The sequence below is a fragment of the Sebastes umbrosus genome, chromosome 20 (genome assembly GCF_015220745.1).
Source record: "Sebastes umbrosus isolate fSebUmb1 chromosome 20, fSebUmb1.pri, whole genome shotgun sequence".
NCBI lineage: Eukaryota > Metazoa > Chordata > Actinopteri > Perciformes > Sebastidae > Sebastes > Sebastes umbrosus.
Genome location: NC_051288.1, coordinates 20,134,987 through 20,160,220, shown reverse-complemented (window position 1 = coordinate 20,160,220; position 25,234 = coordinate 20,134,987). Strand labels below are relative to the sequence as shown.

The 25,234-nt window shown below is 40.3% G+C and overlaps 2 protein-coding genes across 5 annotated transcripts in view; one reads left to right on the top strand and one right to left on the bottom strand.

The window, feature by feature from the left end:
* Nucleotides 1-21,843, top strand: part of LOC119479280 (neurotrypsin-like) — a 41,954-nt gene extending 20,111 nt beyond the window's left edge. For all 4 annotated transcript variants that reach the window (XM_037754684.1, XM_037754685.1, XM_037754683.1 and 1 more), the window contains 12 exons: nt 5,830-6,072; nt 8,374-8,512; nt 8,606-8,784; nt 9,045-9,192; nt 11,572-11,750; nt 12,115-12,256; nt 12,595-12,815; nt 14,780-14,921; nt 15,012-15,290; nt 16,401-16,523; nt 16,649-16,917; nt 18,606-21,843. In XM_037754684.1, coding sequence (XP_037610612.1) covers nt 5,830-6,072; nt 8,374-8,512; nt 8,606-8,784; nt 9,045-9,192; nt 11,572-11,750; nt 12,115-12,256; nt 12,595-12,815; nt 14,780-14,921; nt 15,012-15,290; nt 16,401-16,523; nt 16,649-16,917; nt 18,606-19,168 — 2,627 coding nt within the window. In that variant the 3' untranslated portion in view covers nt 19,169-21,843. The remainder of the gene's footprint in view (nt 1-5,829; nt 6,073-8,373; nt 8,513-8,605; nt 8,785-9,044; nt 9,193-11,571; nt 11,751-12,114; nt 12,257-12,594; nt 12,816-14,779; nt 14,922-15,011; nt 15,291-16,400; nt 16,524-16,648; nt 16,918-18,605) is intronic.
* Nucleotides 331-4,044, bottom strand: LOC119479281 (E3 ubiquitin-protein ligase TRIM39-like). The gene is given in 3 exon segments (XM_037754686.1): nt 331-2,291; nt 3,938-4,001; nt 4,003-4,044. Coding segments are annotated over 3 exon segments (1,779 nt in total). The 5' UTR covers nt 4,030-4,044; the 3' UTR covers nt 331-603.
* Nucleotides 21,844-25,234: the final 3,391 nt, after the last annotated feature.

Here is a 25,234-nt window from a genome sequence, read left to right as displayed (position 1 = left end):
TTAAAGGACCAGTGTGTAGGATTTAGGGGGATCTACTGGCAGAAATGGAATATAACATTCATAACTATGTTTTCATTAGTGTAATAAAAAGTCAACCAGAGTGCACTCAAACACATTTCATAGTGCCCTGAGCCCTCAGGGCATAGAATAGTCTGTAATGGTGGAACTAGATCGATGTGCTCTAAGCTTTTACTTCCTCTTTTATAAACAACCATTACAAAGTATTTCCTGAAACACCAAACATGAACAAAACGCACTTGTCTTTCCCCTCTACCAGTTTGTCCTTTCTGCATTTACATCGGCAACTGATTCATTAGTTATTTAATTCTCTCTTTTTAATTTACTCTTCTGTTTTTTTTCCCTCCACTTGATATTTTCTCAAAATTAAATAATTAATCAAGCTACTGATGTGTACACATAGTGTTTTCCTATGTAAAGTCACAGATTGGATCTAAGGCACACTGAAACACAATAGAGACGGAAATCGGCAAAAGAAGATGGTTCATCTCCTTAAATGCGTTACATATTTTATGATTATAAAAAGCTGCTTTACCATGCTTTTTGCAATCAAACACATCCGTTGCATTTTAAATAACCCACAAATTACTCCGTACGACTGACAGGAACAATTATCATCGGCTCAAAGTTTGGTCCATATTCATTATCACACGGATTAAAGTAGGGATGCAGTTCTTCAATAAAGAAGCAGTCAGTAAACGAGTAAATGAGTGTTGCGGTCTGTACGTCATAGAAAGAAATTTTCCCTTCGTTACAATCCACAAACACGCCGACCCGCTCCACTTTCCCCAAGTGTACCGGCACGTTTGGAGAACTGAAGGCTTCAAACTTATCCTGTAGGAAGCAGATGGCCCAGAGTCCACAGAGAGGAACCTGAGCAAGCACCCCGTTCCTCTGGACCGACGCCGTGGCCACGCCCAGACACCATTCAATCTTTCCACCCACAAACACCTCGAAGTAAAACTTGCATGACGAGAAGCCTCTCTGTCCCAGAACTGCGAGATGTTCTGTAAACATATTCGGGTTCTGGTTTACCCACAAACCTGAACCCATCCCGTATCTCACCTGTTTCCTGTCATTAGATATAGCGAGCAGAGGATGAGCTGTATCAGGATCGAGCAAAACGTCCACTTCATACTGCTGCATATAACTCAGCGTAGCATCATTTGACACATCTGTGCCGTCAGAGACTTTTTGTATTTCTGTGCTCATTTTATTCAGCAACATTCGCAGTTGAGAGACTTGTGTGCTTAATGATTTCCGTATGTGGTGTATCTCCACTTGTCTGTTAAAGCTGAATGTGGACAAGTCCATCGTGTGTGGGAGGATGGATGGGTTTGGAGAGCTCTTGAGGAAACAAAATGGGTCTTCAGTCTGTTTCAGCTCCCTCATCTTCATCGTTGTCTTCTGCAGCTCGGTGATCTCTCGCTCCATACCGCTAATAAACCCACCTGCTTGTTCTTCTGCTGCTTTTTGTTTCTCCTCGTTCACCTTCACAAGCTCCGCCTGGCTCTTCTGGATCTCAGAGACCAGCGCCGCCAAGTCCTGCACGCTGTTTGCTATCACATCTTTGGTTTCTGTCTTGCTTTGTTCTACTGACTCCTTCACGGTTCGGACCTTCTGCAGCCTTTCTTGGATCATCTGCTGCACTTTGGCCTCAGCGTCCCCCAGCAGAGCCTTCATCTCTTTGTACGCTCGCTGCACAGGAACGACGTCATGGTTCATGTGGCGCGAACCGGCGCAGACGTCACACAGCAAAACCTCGTCGTTTTTGCAGAATGACGTCAGTAGTCTAGAGTGCTCCTTGCAGATCCTGTCCTCCAGGCTCGCCATGGGCTCAACCAGTGTGTGTCTCTTCAGGCCGGCAGCTCTGTGATGAGGCTCTAGATGGACGTCGCAGTAAGAAGTCAGACACTCCAGACAGGATTTGACAGCCTCTTGCTGGGTGTCCGTACAGATATCACACAGCACCGCTCCACCACCACGAGCCTGCTGTTGGGCCAGGCTCCAGATGTGATCGTCTGTCACTTGAAGCGACATGAACTGCGATACAAGCCCTGAGATGAAAGTGTTGACCTTAAGGTCCGGTCTCCTTTCAAAAGTCTCCTTACAGACCGGGCACAGGCTGACTGGTATGTCGTCCCAGTAGGACGTGATGCAGGACATGCAGAAGTTGTGTCCACATGGAGTGGAAACTGGCCGAGTGAACACTTCCAGGCAGATGGGACAAACAAGCTGCTCCTCGGATAAGAAACTGTTGCTGGAGGCCATTTCTGAAAACAAACAACCAAACGGTTATATTAAGGTGTGGAGTTTGCCCAGTTGTCATGGAATTGAAGATGTTCAAATTTAAATTTTTTTCCAGTACCCTGTGGAGTTTACCTCTAAACAAACACGGGGTCTCTTTATGTTTGGTGTTTTTCTGAAATGCATTTATTGCTGAAACAAATTAACCTGACCCGCCAGATGGTTTGTTACACAGAACCATTTGAGAAGCCGTCATTGGAAACTGTTTGGAAAAGGGCAGGCACTTATTGGATGAACCATCTGTCAATCTGGTAATTTCTGTAAATAGGCATATTAGTCGCTTACTTTGACATAACCACTGCGGTTTTAATGTAGAGCATGGATTTAATTAGCGGAGGTATTTTGCTGGCGGTTGTAGTGTTGCAATGTAATAATAGTTTATTATCAGTGTCACCGGGGAAATAGTCTTACTCACGGGGGAAAAACACACACTGGTCTCTGGTTAGATTTTACTTTCAGTTGGCTTTCCACTCGTGGTGACTCCAGGATGTTTGGTTGTAAGGTGAACGGCGGTCAATGAGCCGCGGCTGTTTGGAACGATTGCTTGGCTCCCGGTATTGCTGTTTGCAGTTGTCGTGGTCGTTCGGAGCACGTAACCGCGGTCTGCTTGCTCTGGACGACATGCTAGTCTCAGTCTGCAAAGCCATGAAGTTCCACCCCCACTGCTGTACAGATCGCTGTATGCGTGTCGTGTCGGCAGTACACCCTCCAAGTGTGAAGTCAATCGGATGAATGGTTCTTGACATATGTGAGTAACACACAGAGGGAGGGACAGAAAGAGATTCTTTACTTTATAGTTAGATGTTACCACCACCGTCGATCAGTGAAATAGTCTGAAACCACATCAACATCATGTGTGTGTCCTTGTGTGTGTGCACGAGATACAAACAAAACAGAGACCCTCTCATCAAAACATCATGATATTGTAACAGAAAAATTTAATTGAAGGATTTTAAAATCCTCAATAATTATTATAAATTTTTACCTATATATATATAGATAGATAGATATTGTATTGATCCCGAAGGAAATTTAGGCATAATATTTGCTATATACCTAGAGAATACTTACTAAAGAACTTGGAAAATGTATTTTATTTCACTGTGTCTTTATAGACTTTTTGTCCACGTCGGCTTAACAGCTGAAGTTCAAAGTTCATTTTTTACTTTACAAACAGCAGTTGAAAAAATCACCACAATATCATGTAATAATATCCATGAAGACGATGCGAAAGCTCCAGAAAAGCTAATAAATGAACTTTGTGATGAGTTTCGTTTTGTCAACTGCTGTTTCCAAGGTGAAAAATCTACTTTTTAGCCAACATGGACGAGGAAGTTCTTAAAGTGCATTCAGAGCAAAAACATACATTTCCATGTCGACCGGGCCAACTCAATCTGCTGATGAAGACCATGTGATATGAAAGATTACTAAATGGGCCTTGTGTTTAGATCATTTCTCCCACTACAACAACACATTTATTGTGCTTCAGAAAGCAGTATTTCTCAACAACAAGGCTCAAATGGCAGCTAGTGGGATGAAACTACAAATTACACACAACATAGATTTAACTTCTTATGTGTAATGAAAGTTTGGCTCAGCAAAGACTACTTACCTCTGTTGGTGTTGGTCTGTAAAGGAGAAATAATGTCGACGGAGATCCTGGTAGTTTCCCAGGAAAGAACTTTCAGTTTCTTCCTGTGTCATGTTTCTTAAAGGGACAGACACATTTTTTTTTGTCTGTGAAGTCTGAGGCTTTTTGAGGTTTGGATACCAGTGAGGGTTGTTTTTGGGTCCAATCTCTGAGTGTGTTCTCTATTATTTATTGTTTGAGTATAGATTTCTGTTTTAGTTCAGTACATTTCTGTCTGATTGATTTCCTGTTTCTCAGACTCTCTCACTGCTGCCCTCTTCTGCTCTTCTTCTTATCTTCCTCCAAATTGGACCTTGTGTGTGTGTGTGTGTGTGTGTGTGTGTGTGACTGTACTTTAGTGTGTGTTTCTGTCTTGGTCGCTATGCAGCAGATCTGTGAGTGTGTATGTGTGTTGGGCTTGAGGGTTGCACTGCGTAGATAATGTTCCAGGATGGCCAAGCTGTGTGTGTCGAAGAGATAAGACTGTTGCCGGTTACTGAAGCACCTCCGCCATTAATCATAGTTTAGTAGCTGCTTGGCCTCAAAAACCCTGAAAGACTGAAATCCTTCAGAGAAAGTCGCAACACCACAGAGGAAAAAAATACTCAAATACAAGGCAAAAATTAACATTCACTGTTGTCACTGGGGATCAGTTGACGGAGGAAAGGAAAGAAAAAAGAAAGTACCGAAGGAAGCAAGAAAATAGAGAAACAAATAAGGGAAGGAAGGATTAAAGAATAGCTGGAAGAAGGGATGGAAACAAAGATGGAGAGAAAGAGAAAAATAAGAAATAATCAAGAAAAAATAAGAAATAAACAACAAAAAAGAAGAAATGAACATGAAAAATAAGAATTAAACATAAAAAAATAACAAATAAACAAGAAAATCTAAAAAAATAAATATGAAAAAAAATAAGAATTAAACATGACAAAAAATAAATAAACATGAAAATAAAGAAAAAATAATTAAGAAACAAAAATAAACAATTAAGGAAACCACTAAATAAATAAATAAATTGAAATGTTTTTGTGATCTCATGTTTTTAATAATCTCAAAAATTGTTTTATGGGTTGTCATGAAACATTTAGTGTTCCCAGAGGGAACTTTGGTGATTCCCAGATTTTTCCTTTAGTGCTGTCAACTGATATATTTTGCTTTTATTGAAATATATCAATAACTACTGGATGGATTGCCATGAATTTTGGTGCATAATTTGCATAATAAAAATGTCCTATAAACAAATGTTCTCTGTCTAATCTGCCATCCTCGTTCTATAAATCTGGACAAAACTATCTCGGAGTGCATTAGTGTGTCTGGTGCCTTTACGTGTACCACTCTGCTTGTTAAATTCTGCAGTATAATTCCTTTTCATTAATGCGTGATGTAAGTTTTTATTAGGCCGCAGTATATAACCTGCTCTATATTTTGTGGCCTAATTTTGCTTCACTTTGATGTCAGCAGTTTCCCCTCTCAGTCCGTCTACGCTTCACTCACACATTCCTCCTTCTCAGAGAAGATTACTGGAAGTGTCTGATCACCACCATACTGAGTAAGGGGCTGGTTTAAGGTTATGGAAATTTCACCAGTTCAGCGTGGATCAGCGAGGGTAAATGCATTAGGAAGGATCCTGCTGTGGCAGTGGACAGCATATGAAAGTCATCCATGTAAGCCTTTATGCTCAGATAGAATACAGACATGGGGATAATGTGACTTGAATAAGAGCAATTCCACTCATCTTTCCTCTCAAACTTCCCCCCCTTTTATTCATATTGTCCTCTCTGACCCAAATCCTCCTCCTTTCATCCAAAACATCTTATTCTCCCATCTTCCTAACATTTACTGTCTCCCTCCCCTCCCTCCTTCTCCTTGTGCAGTGCCTCTGTCCTGCTCTGAGGGATTCACAGAGTTGGGATACTACAACGGCACCGTGTCTCAGACGGACTCTGGCGCCCCCTGTCTGAAGTGGACCGAGTTTCCAGACTACGTCATGCAGTACCCGGGCCGAGGGCTGGGCGACCACAGTTACTGCAGGAACCCAGACCGAGAGTCCAACCCCTGGTGTTTCTTCAGACAAAACTCTGGAGCCATCGGATGGGCCTACTGCGACTGCCACCAGGGTACGACCACGAATGTGACCGATCCAGGACCATTTCTAATAATAATAAACTTTGTTTTTATAGCACTTCTTTAAAGTTACAAAGTGCTTTACGATTTAGAATAAAACACAAAGATAAACAACAAAAGGTGTTATTAAAGAAACATGATCAAACATACTGTAACAGAAAAAATAGGGATTTTGATATAAAAATATATATATTTTTACCCATATTTGTTATCTACTAATAGGACAGAGGTTTAGAGCTTGGAAAATGTATTTTTTTATTTCACTGTCTTTATAGACTTTTTGTCTACGTCGGCTTAAAAGCTGAAGTTCAAACTTCATTCTCCACCAAAAAAAAAAAGAAATCACCACAATATCATACAATTACATCCATGAAGACGGTGTGAAAGCTCCAGAAAAGATAAGCTAACTTCTTTAAAGCTACAAAGTGCTTTACGATTTAGAATAAAACACACAAATAAACAACAATTATTATTATTAAAGAACTGTAAAATACAGAAAAAAATGCAGTCGTTCTCATTAAATAAATTTAATGCTCCTCCACCAATTAAACCAATTTAATTTCTATCAATATTGGGGAAAATTAGTCATAACAGCATAACACAATACAGTTATTGTTATCAATTAATCTGTTGAGGGGTCTGGACTCCCCTCCCAAGGGGACATATAATTATACTGCGGAAAATACATTTTTGCTGTTCAAAATAATTTATGTATTTAATTATTTTTATTCTAGTTTTTGTCTAATCTTTTTTTTTTTGTGAGATACTGTATAGTTTTACTTCTGCTGGCCTGTAAAATGAATTCAACTGAAACACTATAAAAGAAGGAAATCTTTGGTTCAACTGCACACAACTTGTAGACATATTATGGAAATTCTGACCAAGTAAACGCTGATGTCTTCAATGGGTCACAGTTCAAGAAGGTTGGGAACCACTAGATTATCAAATGACAGGAAATTCTGAAAATGCTCATCATGATTTCTCAAGTGACATCTGCAAATTCATTTTCCAAAACCCAACGATATTCAATTTACAATGATATAAAACAGTTATGTTTAGCATTTATGCTTGATGAAAAATCTTATATTAACAATGAATCAAATTACTGTGTGTGATGTGGGAGGGATTGTTCATAGTGACGGACCCACAGAGAATTATAACCCGACTCTGCCGTTCCCCTCAGCTCTACAGAGTGTTTTAGTGTATTTTGGATACACTAATGCTTTTGGTTTTCTGGTGCACAAACTCTGCTCCCATCAATCTCGTTTCCAGCAGCAGCAGGCAGATGTTTTCAGTGAAAAAAACAAACAAACCCCTAAAATCCCCGCTGTACACTTTCCTGTTCTGCACCAAAGGGCAGACAGGCAAAGGTAGCGACTAGCTGGTGAACATAGTGGAGCGTTTAGCAGCTAAAGAGCCAGATATTTCCGTCAGGAGTTAATGTAGATCAAAACAGAGCTAAAAGAAGAGTGGATAGAGTGCTCCAGGGATGACGTATTTTTGTAGGCAAACCAGAAAGTAAGCATTGCCCTGGGTTTCCTCGACAAAAAGCAAATGGGATTTTTCCATTTGATTTTGGATTTATTGCAGAAAACTGCGGCAAACACACGTTTATGATACTTCCATGTTTTGTTCAGCAAGATAATCTTCACAAATGAAAACCACTTTTATGATTTTTGAAGTGTGAATGTAATCGCCAGAAATAAAAAGCTAAAGTCAGGCTATAAACAATCTACACCACGGTCGCATGAACGCGAGTATACACAACGAGGCTGTAAAGGCGGACGAGTCGGCGTGATGACGTTTAGTAGTCTCATTTAGCCACTTGTTAGCAACCGCCTTTTTGAAGACAAGAAAAGGCTTCAAAATTCGCGAGTGGGGTATTTATTGATATTTTTCATGTCGTAGAACAAAACATAAAAATCTCTTGAGCTTGTGTTAATCACAGGCACATTGACTTCCAGACAAGGGAACCAGAAGTGCTAAAATGCTAACTCATTTCCGGGTTTTAGGACTCCTTCCTGTAGCACTCTGTATTGGATTTAGATTCATCAGGTTACCTAAAACGCACCTTCAAATGAATAATAATGTTTCTCAGTGTCATAACTGCTTAATAGTATTTCATGTTGTGTTTACAGCTTATTCTGCAGCCCCCAAATGGCCAACAAATCTATTAATGCAGCTTCAAACAATGAATAGATTATGAAATTGTGATACGGCTGGTGAATACTTTATTGTACGCTGCTGGTTGTTGTGTGAACATTAAACCGTCTCGTCTCTTTCTGGCTTCTTAGGTGCAGCGCGTCTGGTGGGCAGCTTGTCTTCCGGCAGTGGGCGTGTTGAGGTCTACCTGAACGGCCAGTGGGGGGCGGTGTGTGACTCCCACTGGTCAGACCGAGACGCCAGTGTGATCTGCAGGCAGCTGGGCCTGGGGTAGGACAAAAAAACCAACCAAAAAAAAAACTCCTCATTCAGTATTGACGTTTCACCGCTGTGACTCATTTGTTCTTATTCTTATTTTAACAGTGACATTGGCGCGGCGTTGCAGCACTCGCAGTTCGGCTCAGGCTCCGGCCTCTTCCACTACGAGCGTCTGGGTTGCCGCGGTGACGAGAACACTCTGAGTAAGTGCCGGAGCAGGACGTTCGTCACCGGTGACTGTAGCCATGGAAACGAGGCCGCAGTGGTGTGTGCGCCGCCGGAAGGTCAGTGTGACTTCCACAGTGTCATGGCAACCAGACCTGAATATATCCCCCCCAGTGACACCTGAGAGACACACAGACATGTATCTGTACTTTTGTGAGAGATTTATTAATACCATACTGTGTGGTAACATTTCATGCATTCCTAGTTTGTTAGTATTGTACTTACAGTCATGCTAATAAAGGAGAATTAAATTAGAAATAATTTGAGGGAGAAGGATGCGGTCTGACCTACATAGGTATATTTCTACATCCTCTCTCAGGCAGTGGCCCTCCGCTGCGATTGGTCGGAGGCGAGGAAGACTTTGAAGGTCGAGTGGAGGTGTTTCACGCAGGAAGGTGGGGCTCCGTCTGCGACGACCAGTGGGACGACAGAGATGCTGAGGTGGTGTGCAGACAGCTGGGTTTCGGGTACGTACATCAGGGATTTTTCACACCAAGTTAACACACGTGTGGTGACCTTTTAGGCCCTTTTCCCAAACGGATCCCTCCCGAGCAGCCCTCAACGACGGGGTACTCTGCATTAAAGGATAAGGCTGACATTTCATCAAATCCCATTAAAGACCAAAGCTAACAATGTGTTAGTCCATCTCACAATACTTTCTGAATTCCCCACCCTGTCTGTAGCCCATTGGTTCCGACTAAACGTCTTTTTACTAGATAAACAGGAGCTTCCGTTCTCCTTTAAAGCCTAATAAGAAATTAAATTGTGCTATTTTCTTGATACTTAAGTGAATAACTATTAGTGAGCTGGAAGAGTTCAGACTTTTATAACAAAGCACATGGGTGTCGTTTAAATCAAAGCTTTCAAAAACCGCTGGTAAGCACGTCTGTTCAGGTAGATTATGTTGGAATCAGTGCAGGTGCTTCCCTCGTCACATACACACACACTCAGTGTATCCCCGACAGATGAGGTGTAACATCCCAGACAACTTTGAGTGTCAAACGAATGATGAAGTTGTAGTTGTGAAGAGAAATAATTCCCTCCATGTTCAACATTAGGTTGCATTTCATCTCCTCTAACACAGTGGGACATCTCACCATCTGTGTTTGTGCTTCTGAATAATAGATGCTCTGATGCTGATGCACAGCTGCACACAGGCACTGATGTGTTTTTTACGCTTAAAGACAAAATGAGGTGATTTGCTTTTTCCCACCTGGATAGTTTTTTTGTTTTTTTTCCTGCAGTAGGTATGTGTGTCAAACTTTTACACTCTTTTCACGTTCTCATAGTTTTGCCAACTGACATCCTACTATGATATTGTTCTACTAGCTACTACTCGAGCTGACTGTTAAATGTGGTGGGTGGGGTTAGCTAGTTAACCCAAATCAGATTTTATTGGATAAATATGCCCCTGAGTTCAAGATGAGTCATACAAAATATTTTAACGCTTTATAGGAAGAGGAAAGAGAAGAATTTTAATTAAAAAAAACAATAAAAGTTAATTGTTTTTGTTGGACAACTGAACATTTAACACATGAACACATGATTATAACTTGGAACAGGCATTTTATGTTTTCACCGTATCTTTAAATTCTCCAACAAATATGATTTCATGATATCTTTTATATGATATTCTGCCACTTCACTTTCTATATGACATACCTAACAACACAGATGACTGAATAATCTACTTTTCTGATCATTTTGCCCATTATTTATCATAATAATAATAATAACATGAAGGCGTTGGAAGGAGCTTGTGGTCAGTACAATATGATACAGTCCAATATTGGGCTCGCAAGCGTTATTCTATATCAAGTCTGCCCAAAGGTTGGCCCGCCATAAGGTTAGATTTGGCCTGCCAGATGTTTCTAGCTAAAATAATAATAATAATAATAAAATGAAGATATATATGTTTTTTAAATATGTAGGATCTTAATTATTCATTACTTTTCATAATCTGAGCATGGCGGGTAGAATTACGCTGGACGTCAATTTGGTGCAAGTGAGGTAAGAAAAAAATGGCGAGGCAGAGACAGTGGCACACGGACAAAAGGCATTTCAGTTAATGGAACTTGGGATCCTACTACCATTTTGCATCTAACCAAGACAATACAACAGGTATTTGCTTTTGGCCCGTGGCCCACCACTAAGTTTCAGTTTTAGCCCTCCAAGGGAAAAAAAGTTTGGGCACCCCTTTCCTATATTGCCTATGCTTCAGTCTGCTCTTATTTTCAGCTTAAAAACATGAAGTTCAGCTGTACACAGGAGCAGAAATATGCATAGACCCACACAAACACACACAAAAGTGCTTTTTTCGTAGCATTTTAGCATCAATAAATAATCACCATATGAGCATCCTTGTAGGAGCTATTCATTATTTATGTGGATGATTGGATTTATTTTAGATATTTGAGTGTTTTCTTTTGCTATGTTTTTTTTTTGTAAGAACTGGGCATCCCTGCAGGTTCCTCAGGTTTCTATCCAGTAAGAAGGCAGGTATAGAATCAACGTGCACCTGAGAAGGTTGATAGTCTGTAGCCACGCTGATGGATGGCAACGTCGGTCTGTCGATCCAACTGAAATATCTCAACATCTATTAAATGCATTGCCTTGAAATTTTCTTTAGACATTCATGATTCCCTGAGGATGTATCCTAAAGACTTTGGTGATCCCCTGACTTTTCCTCTAGTGCCACCACGAGTTTGAAATTTGTGTTTTTTAGTGAAATATCCTGAAAACTATTAAATGGATTACCGTGTAACTTTGATGATCCTTTATCTTTTCATCTTGCACCATCACCAGGTCAAGATTTTATGAAGAAAATGTATATATGTGTGTTGCAGGGGTGTGGCGAAGGCCTGGTCGTGGGCTCACTTCGGTCAGGGTTCAGGCCCGATCCTGTTGGATGCTGTGAAGTGCACAGGAAACGAGCTCTTCCTGGAACAGTGTCCCCACGGTGACTGGGAGCAGCACAACTGTGACCACATGGAGGATGCTGGGGTCTCCTGCAGCCCTTATACAGGTACATGTACAGCACACACACACACACACCCACACACACACACAGGCTGCTGTACACACTGATAGGCTTCAAGCTGCTATTTATAGCCCCTGAACATCAATAAATCATTACGGCATGAAGCTGCAGCATCCTTTTTGTGACAAGCAGGATTTATGGGAACTGAAGAGTAACATATCTACTGGCATGAAATAACAGCTACTATTCATCAAAGTAATATTAATAATTTATCTGTAAGTGAACCATTAATGTTAGCATCTATAAAAATGTGATCTTGCCTCACGGTCGCATCTCTTTAGAGTCAAGTGTATCTGCCTTTAATCACATTTACGGTCTTTATAACGGCCACAATATGAAACTGTTTCAGATGGTGTGGTGCGTCTGGTTGGAGGAGACAGTCCCTGGGAAGGTCGGGTGGAAGTTCTCCACAACGGCGACTGGGGGACGGTGTGTGACGACCACTGGAGCCAGCAGCATGCAGACGTGGTCTGCAGACAGCTGGGCTACAGGTATGGAAACACCCCAAGAGATGTACACTGTACTAAACACAAATTAATCTTTTTCCATATGTTTGAAAATGACCGCTGTTTTGGAAAGGGAGGAGTGAGCAGAGGGGTATTCAGTTGGTTGTAATCTGCAACCACACCACCAGATGCTGCCAAATCCTACACACTGTTAAGTAATACAGTGACTGACATTTCTTTGGTTCTATGAACACACTTTTTGTTGTGTGTATGACGTTTCATTTGTTATTTTGAGTAATGACGGAAAACTAAAAAGACAGATCTTAGAGTTGGTGTCAACAGTACAAACAGGGTGAAGACCTGAACCTCTTCTCCATCTTCAGGGGTCACGCTGAGGTCGTAGCAGACGGGGCGTTCGGCGAGGGCGTCGGTCTGATCCTCATGGACGATGTCCACTGTGAGGGATCCGAGACCTCCCTGCTGGACTGTCCACACGGGATCTGGGGCCGCACCGACTGCTCCCACAGTGAGGTTGTTGGCGTTCGCTGCAGGAGCCGATCCAGCCAAGAAACCAATGAAGTGCCCGTTATCGCACCTTCCACTGGTAAGAGATAACCCCTCTTACAGGGGTTTGTTTGGGGAGCTTTTCCTTATCCAGAGTGAGGGTTGAAAATGACAGAGAGTGTTGTATGCTCTACAGATTGTAAAGCCCCCTGAAGCAAATTTCTCTTATTGGGCTATATAAATAAAACTCAACTTGACTTCTGTAGTCCTGAAAACATGCCTCCTAAATTATTTACCGTTATTCAAGCTCTCATCCCCAACATTTAGGCCATTGCTTATTTGTTCTGGATGTGAATTAAAGTTATAAGGAGCAGCAAGGAAAAAGAGTTGTTGTCTAATGAAGTTTTCAAAGGAAAAAACTTAAAATTGTCAGCATTTCTTCAGAATCCAGATTATAGAAGAGCTTAATTTATTTACAATTATGAAAAGATTCACCTCAGTTTGATATGTGAAAGCGTAGACTGTATATACGAAGTGGACGTAGTCAGCGTGATGTCACCCATTGGTTTGTGGACTGTTATTTTGAAGCCACGAGTTCGGCATTTTGGCCGTCGCCATGCAGTCTCCCGAGAGGGTGGAGCTAAGTACCGAATGCTGAATAAGACATTTTTAGGCGACCAAAAAGTTACAATTAACCTTAATGAACTGAAAACACACTGTGAAAGAATTAAAGTTGTATGACGACACCCAGACCGGACAACGTCGTGGTAGTGACCTGTTAATCACAAGGTAGCCACGCCCTAAAGCATCCCCTGCTTTATGGTCTATTTGACTCTAAATGGGACCATAGTTTACTAAATGAACATCATGCTGTATTGAAGAAGACTTGAAACTAGCGATTGAGACCATAAACTCATGTTTACAATGTTTACTGAGGTAATAAATCAAGAGAGAAGTAGGCTCATTTTCTCATAGACTTCTATACAATCAGACTTCTTTTTGCAACCAGAGGAGTCGCCCCCTGCTGTTAGAAAGAATGCAAGTTTAAGCCACTTCCTCATTGGCTTCACTTTTCAGAACTAGAGGTTGCCCACTTGGTTATACACGAATGGTTGATGTTTTAATGAATTTACAAAGTGTAGAGCTTTTTGTTTGCTTCACCAAGAGTTTCATTGTTATTATGCACCGCAAATTACCAGAGGATATAAGTTGTGAACCAACTTTAACCGTCCTTTTTAAAAGCAGCCTTAAAACCCAGTTAATTTCTGCTGCTTTTCTAATTGTTGTGTTTATCACTTTTATTTTATTTTATTTCAGTTGTGCCTCAAAATCCTCTTTTATTTTGTCTGTAAAGCACTTTGAAACTGCCTCTATATAAAAATAAATGTGCCACAGTTAGGAGAACTCGCCTCGACTTATTGATTATACGTTGTTTGAGAGTGCTGTGTAACATTTTGTGAGTTTTTGTTTATTGGAAAGCAATTGTAGTAAGAAGAACAACGGAAGGAAGAAAGAAACCAGGAAAAACGATAGGATCGTTGCACTGCACTGCACTGCAGAAGTTTTGTGCAACTGTAATTCATTTTGTACGGAAAGGGCAAGCTGTCCCTGCAGAGTGCTGGTCTGGCGCCAGTCTGAGAGCTGTTTACTTTACTTTATTAAACTCTTGCAGAAATTGCATCACATCCCACTTGAGACAAATTCCTATCAAATCGATAATAAACATACAAAAGATGTTTCCATGTAATCTATGAAAGAATTAAACCACTTCTGTCTCCTTTTGTGGCGCTGTATTTTTACCTCAGTGTAGAAAACGCTGGTGTTTTTCCTCTGTCCAAAGAGTTTAAATGCCACATGTTGACAGCAGAGAGAATAAAGCGGTGTTTACTGCGCCTCCTGTAGACACACAGTCCATTAGAATGAGAATAGAGGCTGAATAAAGAGGCACCAGGCTGCAGATGACATTTAACACTGTCAGTGGACATATCGCTCTCAGACTGGAGTATGTAGGTGCACCGACATGAATATGAATGAGGATTGTGTGTTATTTCTTTTCCCTGTCAGGTCCCCTGGTGCGTCTTGTGGGTGGCAGCAGCAGAAAGGAGGGTCGAGTCGAGGTGTATCTCCATGGCGACTGGGGAAGTATTTGTGACTCAGGCTGGAACGACCTGAATGCAGCCGTGGTGTGCAGACAGCTTGGACACAGGTTCATATTTATATACATTGAAGAGACAGAGAGTTATTCTTTTATTATTATTATTATTACACAAAAATTCACATTTTTCTCCCTCCTCAGTGGTGGAGCGGTAGCAGCCGGAGGGTTCGGTCAGGGGAAAGGGCCCATCCACCTGGACCAGGTGAGGTGCACGGGGAAGGAGGAGTTCCTGGGAGAGTGTCCCTCTCTGGGCCAGAGCATCCGGGGCTGCAGACGCCGGCTGGACGCAGGGGCGAGGTGTGACGTCACGCCGCGGGAGTCGGCGGTACAGGCCAAGCCTCAAGAGCTGAGCTGTGGGCTGAGGAAGCTGGTGGAGGCGGAGAGCAAGAGGAGGAACCAGGGGGAGGAAAACATGCTCAGGTAGGATTCAGGACCTAATGTGGTGGGATAATATCTGTCTGCGGCTTCATCCGGATGATTTAGAAACTCACAATGAAGCTGTATCAGAGACTTTTTTTTAAGTGTGAATACTGTAATATAATAACAATAAAACATCCTCATCCTCTACTGACCTCTTGCCAGTATTTATGTCCCCTGCTGCCTCCTAGTTCCCATTAAGCAGATAACACATGGCAGCTTCATTATTCACACAGAGACCCAAAAACCAGCTAGTACTCTTATACCTTTCCACAGGTTTTTATGTGTGTCAATTTGTTTTGTGATAACTTCATTAAACACAACTTTATTTAGGAATATGCACCATGTGAGCACAATTTAAACAAATATCATAGAGGTCTTAAAACTAGATTTTGACACTGGGGCCCTCTATAAAACTTTTTAAAGTTTAGGTAGTAATGCAATGCTCACCTTAGTTGTTATTGTACTCTAGCGGTGCAATTTTAAAACATTAAAAACATTTAAAATTTGACAAAACATTGCTTTGTAGCTCTTCTAGTGCTCAAACACTCCACACAGCACCTTTAATTGAATTGACATAAAGTAACACACAGTTAATCTGTGGCTTTTTGGGCCACTCCGGAACTGATTCTCTGGGGCTATCTTCTGCTTTGAGTGCGTGGTAATTCAGCTTTGAGTGACCACATTTTAAAGTTGTTATCTTTTCTTACTTTGAGTCCTCTTGTGCACCGAGTTGAAAGTATTTCCTGCAGCAGTTTCTTTCAAAATAAAAAAAGAAGAAGTGTATAGTCATTCAATTCAATTTATTTTTATATAGTGTTGAATCATAACAGAAGGTATCTTGAGACGCTTTTCATATAAAGCAGGTCTAGACCGTACTTTATAATTTAGAGACCCAACAAGAGATCCCTCATGAGCATGCATTATAATGCGACAATGGCAATGAAAAACTCCCCTTTAGTGGTAGAAACGATGGGCAGAACCCGGCTCTGGGTGGGCGGCCATCTGTCTCGACCGTTTCATTATAAGCGGCAACACCGTAGTTTCTGTGGCTGAGGAGTTGAGAAGATAAGAATGGAGTTTTGATTGTGATGTTTTCCCGTTCTCTCTCAGCACCACGTGGCCATGGCAGGTTTCCGTGTGGCTTCAGTCTCAAGAAGAAGATGGCGGTCCTCTCTGTAGCGGCACTCTGATCAGTCCTTGCTGGGCCCTGACATCCGCATACTGCGTCAGCAGGTAAATCCAACGCTGAAGTGTAAATCAAATCCTGCGCAGGAGGAATCTTCAGTGGGACCACCGAAACACCATGAGGCACAAACATATGAATCCACCTTAAGTTTCTTCTCTCCTCCCTCCTGCAGGTTTGGCAGCGACCCGTCCAGGTACGTGGTGCGCGTCGGGGCTTCAGAGCAGACCGTCATCCCGGAGCAGGTGGTGGTTCACAGGAAGTTCAAGGGTCAGAGCGGAGGTCACGATCTGGCTTTGTTGAAGCTGCCCAGCACCAAGGGTCACTGTCTGACGTTTGACCCCGACACCAACGCAGCGTGTCTTCCTTCTGCCGACGTGGCATCAGGGGGGAATTCTCCATCTTCTTGCGTTGTCATGGTTACCGCTAGCTGGACAGGACCAGGTATGTGTTTTTCTCTTAAGTGTACTGTAGTAATGTCTTTTTAAACATCAAACGATACTCAGAAAGTATCTAAAAATATGTAGCATGTTAGCATCGTCATTGTAAGCAGTAGGCGATTTGTTAATTTTTAACATTCTGCCTCGGTTTTTAGAGGGGTAGCGGTGGGGACAGGGGATGTTCAGGGGTAGATAAATAGACAACCGTGTATGCCACAAAGAAGTGGTGTACACCACCTGAAAGCTGGGAACCTACCAGGGGCCTCATTACAGAAACGTCCTGAGTCTGAAATCCTATCTTATCTCAGTTTAGGATGACATTTAGAATTTTTGTTATTACAGCCACATGTTTCCTAACGGCTTTTAGGAAAAAAATCTTATCTTAGGATAGGAAGCTATTATAGCTATTATAGAACCGTCCTAACTGTTGTTAGGTCTATATGGTACTGACAATGTAGATTGGGAATAACATGAACATCAAAATATAATGATTGAAAGCTACTCAAACCGTATGATGATGCTGTAAATTTAATTTTATATATATATTTACATTTATTTAATTAGAGGGTTTCTTCTTCTTCTCTGACTCCTTGTAGCTAACATTGAATGCCCATCTTTTTTTATTCATGATAGCAAGCTTGTCCATCTCGAGTACGATAGGACGAGTGCCGATTGAAGAATCAAATTCACAGTTATACTTAGGATTTCTTAAGTTAAGATAAGATAGGAGGACACAGCCAGGAGTTTAGGAATTGCTTCTGTAATAGGAAGATAGGATTTTTTTTCTCATCTTTGAAACTTAAGATAGGACAATTAGTTAGGATATTTTTCTGTTATGAGGCTCCAGAAGATTAATTTGAGATGCATCTCAGCACTAACTTGTTCTAGTCTTAAATCAGAAATAAAAATGGATTAAAATAACGTGAAAGTGTATAAGGGCTTAGAATATTATGATATAAGTATATGATGGCCATTCCCATGCTCTATTATGTCTCATAAGTTGTTGAAGCAATTTTTGGGTTGATACCATGTCGCTCAGATTTGGTGCTAAATTTAACCATTTTTGAACGCATGAGAATTTATCAAATTTTGACATTTGGAGATTTCTGCAAGAATTTCATTTTTCGGCGATTGGATGGCGAGCATTTCTGTTCTGGAAACTGTTCTGCAAACTGCCAGCAGGCCGTCGCATATTTAAGACGACAGCGGAGACGTTCACCCGTGGCTAGCCCCCCTGAAACTGACAGAAGAGCGGGACTCAGAGAAAAAGCTGCGATTACAAATCCCTCTGCTACTTCAGCACCATGGACAACACACAGCTCAGTTAGGCTACTGATATTTCAGAGCCAGGGTCGGGGCCTTAGAGTCTAACTTGCACAAAGCTCAGTAATATAAAGGATCAATGAGCAGGACATATTCAGCTAAACAACCGCTCTGCCCCGGCACTCTCTCTGCTACTAGGGGATGGAGAGGGGGGGGTGGCAGTTTATCAAGGGGCATGCATTTTGGTCATTTTGCTAACAAGGGTGATTGCATCCCCAGTCAAATCACCTACTGATTGTAAGCATGCAATGTTAGCATTTAGCTCATTTAGGTAAGTGTTGTTGATTGACTCATCAATTCATCAACTAATTGTTTAAGCATTTCTGACATACCGCTCCTTTTCGTCATCTCATACATCCTCTCTCGTAGACTCAGTCCTCGCTTCCTGGGTCCCTCTGATGTCATCGTGGCAATGTAAGAAGCACTACGGCGACAGCTTCTCCAGCCACGGCACCCTGTGTGCTGGCAGTCCTCCAGACACCAGCCTCCTCCATGACGACAGTTGTCAGGGCAACTCTGGAGGCGGGCTGGTGTGTCAGGGCGAGATGGGTCGCTGGGTCCTCACAGGGGTCGTTGCCGGGGGTTACGGCTGCGCCGGCCCCTCCTCTCCCGCGCTCTACACTCGAGTCAGCCGCTTCAGGAGCTGGATCGAGGAGGTCACCAACACGCGAGCACATCCAGAGGAACCGCACGCACACACAGAAGATCTGACACGCGTTGACAATGACCTAACACACACGCACGAGGAACACGCCCACGGCGAGGGCAAGGATGAATACTTCCATGTGCACGGCAAGCTCAAACACACACACGATCAACAAGAAACAAATGAAATCAGCGATATTAAACAAAAACATCATTCACACACAAACCAGCACGCACGCACCCACCATGTAGAAAATGACGACACAAACACACAAATTCTGGTCTGATTGAGGCCGTGCCATTGGCTTACCATCTGTGCCATGTGACCGCGTAAGGAGGAGGAAGGAGAGTTAAAGGAAGACAAAAGTAAACTTTAAAAGAAAAGAAAGATGCTCCTAACTTAGGTCAGTGCAAACGGCCGTCTCTGTGCTCATTTCAAATCTGAACTCAGTGTTGTGTTTGCGGTTGCTAATCGTCGGACGAGTACAGCAGTGTGGGCAGACCTTCCCGAGCTGCCAGGATGACAGAGTGTGTGGGCGATTTGTGGTGCTTTACATGTGAGCTACAGCCTGTTGAGAGGCAGCACGATGACTGATGGGGGGTCAGCAACGTTTAGGTAGAGCCTGGCATGCTGATCGGGGCCTTTCACTGATACTGAAAATCAAAAAATCAGCATGGCATGTATTTTAAGGACAATAGTGTTAAAAAATATTCTGGGGATATTTCTAAGATGTTCACATAACAATCTATGCTAAAATTCACTCATTAATGTGTGTCCTCTGTGTGTTTAGTAACAAAAATCAACCAACTAACCACTAGAACATCTAGAATAAAGGCTGACTGTAAATCATCATGTCCTTCTAAAATTATTAGCATAGATTAACCCCAAACTCCTGCATCAGATGTCACAGTTCGGGGCTCGTCTCTTCAGGCTGTTGTCTTATACCTTTACTGGTGAAAGTGCTGTTTAGACCCATGACTAAGCTATTTAACACAGGACCATACCAGTGATTTTTCACGTTTTAGTGTGTTTATTCCCTTTACCAATGATGTATACACTACTGCTGACTATTTCAGGCTTAAAAGGCTGTTTATTAATGGTTGATAAATTGTTTACTAGTAATTTATAGATCTGTTATAAATGTTTAATAAGAACATTTACTAACCTCTGCTGTTGGCTTATTCGAAACAGAACTTGTGACCCTTATTATTAATGACTTATTAACATTTATAATGGCAGACTTGATAGTAGAAACGAAGATTCTGACTATGAATGGCTCACCAAGCAGAGAGATTTTTCACAACCTGGCAAACCAAAAGCAATAATATATTATCATCGGGGGTACTGGCGCAACAGCTGTGGATACCTCCCACAAGAGTGGCTGACTTCCTGTTTGGTTTTGGGTATACCTCCAAGAGGCTTTTTTGTCCGTCTCCAAATGTTACATCTGCCTACCAAATTTCATTCATGTAGGTGAAACCTGAACGAGGGGCTCAATTTTTCCGACTTTGTAGGGGTGCTTGCGAGCCATTTTGCAACATCCAAGCCCGAAACCCTTAAAAGAACAAATTTTACACCGCGTCTGATAAGTGTGCAAACTTTAACAACTTTTCAAGCACCTTAAGGCCCTCAAAAATGCAAAAAATAATAAGAATTCCTACAGTCTCAATGGGGCCTTCGCTGCCTGACGTGGTCGGTGCTTTGGCCCTAATTAACCATGAATAAAGTCATTACTTAAAATTTATATAATCCCTTTATGAAGGGAGAAAGTGATAACGTACAATGCTCACATCAAGGTCCGCAATTAAAACCACACGATGTAGAGAGACTTCCCCTTTTTGTGTCTTAAGTGTGGTGATCTTCTCAAAAGTATTTCCAGGAAGCTGTTGGTTTCCATTGATTTCACAAATAAACTCTTGAAACATGTAGAATCCATCACAATAAATGTTTAAATCTGCATTTATTTTTGTCAAAGTCACATCATTGTTGAGAGGTACCGCAGTGCACTCTTTCTCAGATCAATTAAACTGCATTACTTCACAACAATAATGGAGAAAAACAGATGTGATGGATTACACAACTCAAGCAAGAGTCTGCTAATTGATTTCTATTCCAAAGGGAAAACTGTATGGAAACAAGTGGCTGCCTGGAAAAATATACACTAAGAAACTAAAACACTACAATATGCGTTTGTCAGCAGTTATACCAAGTGTATATAATCTGTTATCTTTGTAGTTAAGGAGCTAAAACTTGCAAAAAAACATTGGTATGGTCCTTTTAAACTGTACAGAACAATTCTCTCCTTTCAAAGCCATTTGAAGCTGACTGTCGGGTCGTTAAAAATATCTTTTTGTACTGATTCCAGCAGATGGCTCTAGATAGATAGATAGATAGATAGATGGATAGATAGCTACTATTCCTTGGATTAGATAGTATGTGTTACTGCATTCATTCTTGACTGAAATAGATAGCCGAACTCTTGAAGTTAAATGTTGTCTGTTCCGTTGTACTCTGAGCAGATGTGTGATCTAACCAGAAGATGGCGACATTTGCTGTATTTTCACAGGGCCGTCGGTTGTTGGATAACATGGCCCTGATGGTTGTTTTTATACCGTTGCTATAAGTGTAGGGACTTGATTTGTGCTTTGATGTACTGTGAACCATTGTGTCGTGAAGCATCTTGTAACCTGCAACTGCTGTTTCTCCAACATGGACCTGTCCGATGCCTGTTGTTATAATCCTGTACATAAACTCAATCCTATCGCTACTCCTTCCCTCCTGAGAATTGATGTTTTATCATGCAGATCCTGTAGGTTAATGTAAATACTGTATGTCTGTGGCTGGGACGGTGAGGGGGCAGTGTAAAGCCTACATTACCCGTGTTAAACCCGCCAGCTGTTCCTCAGTGTAATGTGCTGAATCATGGTTGAGTATTAAAACATATACCTGGTGAGAACAAGCCCTCAGTGTTGGTGTGGCTTTTCTTCTCCATCTTATTGAATAATAAGCTTGAATTAACTTGTTTTCTTCGTTTGTTATTCACCGAATAAGGGTAAATATGTGATATGCAAAGGGTTAGCTGTTTTGACACACTATACTATGACTTTTTTTTCAAAAGTTTTTGACATACTACACTATCACTTTTTATATTTTTCGAAATACTATGTTATTACTTTTTTTTACTTTATCGACATACTATAGTATTGCTTTTTAACGTGAACTTTGACTTTTTTCGACGTACTAAACTGACATGCTAAATTATGACCTATATTATACGTTTTTTTCAACATACTATACTATTATATATATATATATATATATATTATTATATGACATTTTTCACAAAATTTTTCGACACACTATACTATAACTTTTTTTCGACATACTATATACTATGACTTTTTTAACTACATTTTTCGACATACTATGACTTTTCTTTGACATACCATACTATGACATTTTTTTCGACATACTGTACAATGACTTTTTCATTTTTTTTTGACATACTATACCATTACTTTTTTTTCCGACATACTATACTGACGTTTTTTACGAAATTTTCCGACATACTATACTATCACTTTTTTTTTTGACCTATTATACGACTTTTTTTCGACATACTATACTATCACTTTTTTTTCGACCTATTATACGACTTTTTTTCGACATACTATACTATCACTTTTTTTTCAAGAAATTTCGACATACTACTATGACTTTTTTTTTTTTTCGACATACTATACTATGACTCTTTTTTTTTCCGACATACTATACTATGACGTTTTTTACAAAAATTTTAAACATACCATACTATGACTTTTTTCGACATACTTTATCATGACTTTTTCTTTTACATATTATACTACGACTTTTTCTAGCCCTTGTTTAGGGTCCAGGGCATGGAGGGAGTGACAGTAAATTGGAAAAAAAAGAGGTAAAGAGAGACGGGCAACGGATTGTTAAAAAATTAGGCAATTTATTAACAATAAATGAAAAGTATACAATTTAAATCTACTTTCTAACAGAAAGTTTTATGGTAAACTACCGACACACACGCCAACCACCATCGTCAACCACAAAACACACAGTCTGGAACTGCCGTTTGGCGTACTGGCTCCGTCTGCTCCTCTCTCCCGCTAGTAGTATGTCTTAAAAATAAAGAAGTCATAGTATGGTATGTTAAAAAAAAAATCATTAAAGTACGTTGGAAAAAAAGTCATAGTATAGTATGTCGAAAGAAAAGTCAAAGTATAGTATGTCGAAAAATATGAAAAAAAGTCATACTATGTAGAAAAAAGTCATAGTATAGTATGTCTTAAAAATAAAAAAAAAAATCGTAGTATAGTTTGTCGAAAAAAAGTCATATTATAGTAGATCGAAAAAAAGAAAAGTCATAGTATAGAATGTTGAAAAATGTAAAAAAAAAAAAAATCATAGTATAGTATGTCGAAAAAAAAATTATAGTATAGTATTTCGAAAAAAAAGTCAGTACAGTATGTCAAAAAAAAGAAGTCATAGTATAGTCTGTCGAAAAATTTCGTAAAAAAAAGTCATAGCATAGTATGTCGAAAAAAAAGAAATGTCATAATATAGTAATTCGAAACAAAATCATAGTATAGTATGTTGGGAAACTAAAAAAGTCATAGTATAGTATGTTGAAAAACATAATACTATAGTATGTCGAAAATATAAAAAAGTGATATAGTATGTTTTAAAAATGAAAAAAATTCATAGTATAGTATATCAAAAAAATAAAAAAAGGTCATCGATTAGTATGTCAAAAAAATAAAAACGTCAAAGTATAGTATGTCCAAAAACAATCATATTATAGTATCTCGAAAAAATAAGTCATACTATAGTATGTGGAAAAAGTAAAGTCATATTATAGTATATTGAGAATATAAAAAAAGTCATGCTATAGTATGTCGAAAAAAATGTAAACAGTCATATTATAGTATGTTGAAAAAATGTTATCACTGAAAAAAGATGATATAAATTATCCACATTTTATGAAATAAAAAGAATCCAATACAAAAAAAAGGTTGATGTTTCACTGTACCTTTCTGTGACACTTTCCCACGCCACGCTCAGACAGCTCAGGGGTCCTTTACAGATGGTGAAGCTGAGATCCAGCAGAACATTTTGTCCAATTTGATGTATACAGCCAGGAGACTCTTAGCTGTTAGCTTAGCTTCTAAACTAACAGTCTCCTGGCTGTAGCATCAACATACTTTATATATATATATATATATATATATATATATATTTTATATTTTATATTTTATATTTTATTTCTCATAATTTATAATTGTGATTAACATAAACCCATCCTTATTTCGTAAAAAATACGTACGGTTGTCTAAGGCGAGAGAAAAATATTTTTTTAATCCCGTTTGAATTGCGCCATGAATCACACATACGCAGTTTATCAATTTAAAAGCTAATTTTGCAAGCCTGTGTGTTTCGTACTGGGATGTACTCGCACGAACGACGGGTGTTCGCTCGTTCTTTCTCTTCTCGGCTGATAAAAAATACCAGGAGTCGCTGGATAAAATACATCAGATAAGATAACGTTTCATTTGTACGTGGAACATAGTTAAGTTAGGTGGCTAGCGTTGGCGACGTATATTGTGCGAGATGAGAGATGTAGTTCATTGAGCGGTTTCACGCAAACTAAATGATAATACATCTGTGATTCATGGCGCAATTCAAACGGGATCAAATTATTTGTCTCTTGCCGTTGACCACCAGACTTCGCCTCTCTATGGGCCTTGTTTTATAAAAAAAATAAAATGTCATGGTTTTTGAGGTCAACACAAGCTATTGGTGAGCTGGTGCTGTGCCTGCTTAGAAATCATTGGAATCATTTGTATAAGCTCTGAGATGGAAAAAAAAAGAAAAGGGAACATGCCCTTTAAGACCTCGACAAAGTCAAAAGTAATTTAGATTCAGGAGGCTCGTTCTGGGTGAGCTTTTCTCCTAATTTTATTGACACGATGAGCCGGAGGTCAGTGAGAGCTAACAAGACACATTCCCTCAAGAGTTTCTCCTTTTTTGTGTCTTTGAGAAAGTAAGTGTGAGTGTCAAAGTTAACCAACTGCTGAGTTCTCCTCATTAATCACACGGAAAGCAGAGGAACCAGGGGGAGCTGTCCTACATCCCATGGACACACACACACACACACTTAAACCTTAAAATAACTGGTACCATCATAAATAACACCAGCAAACCTTTTTAAATAAGGCTGCGGCATTACTCAACACTTCACAGTGCTCAATCCAGCTAAAATAAGAGCAGCAGAAGACAGAACAAAGGCTGAAGCGCTGAGACGGGACGACGCACGAGCTGTTGA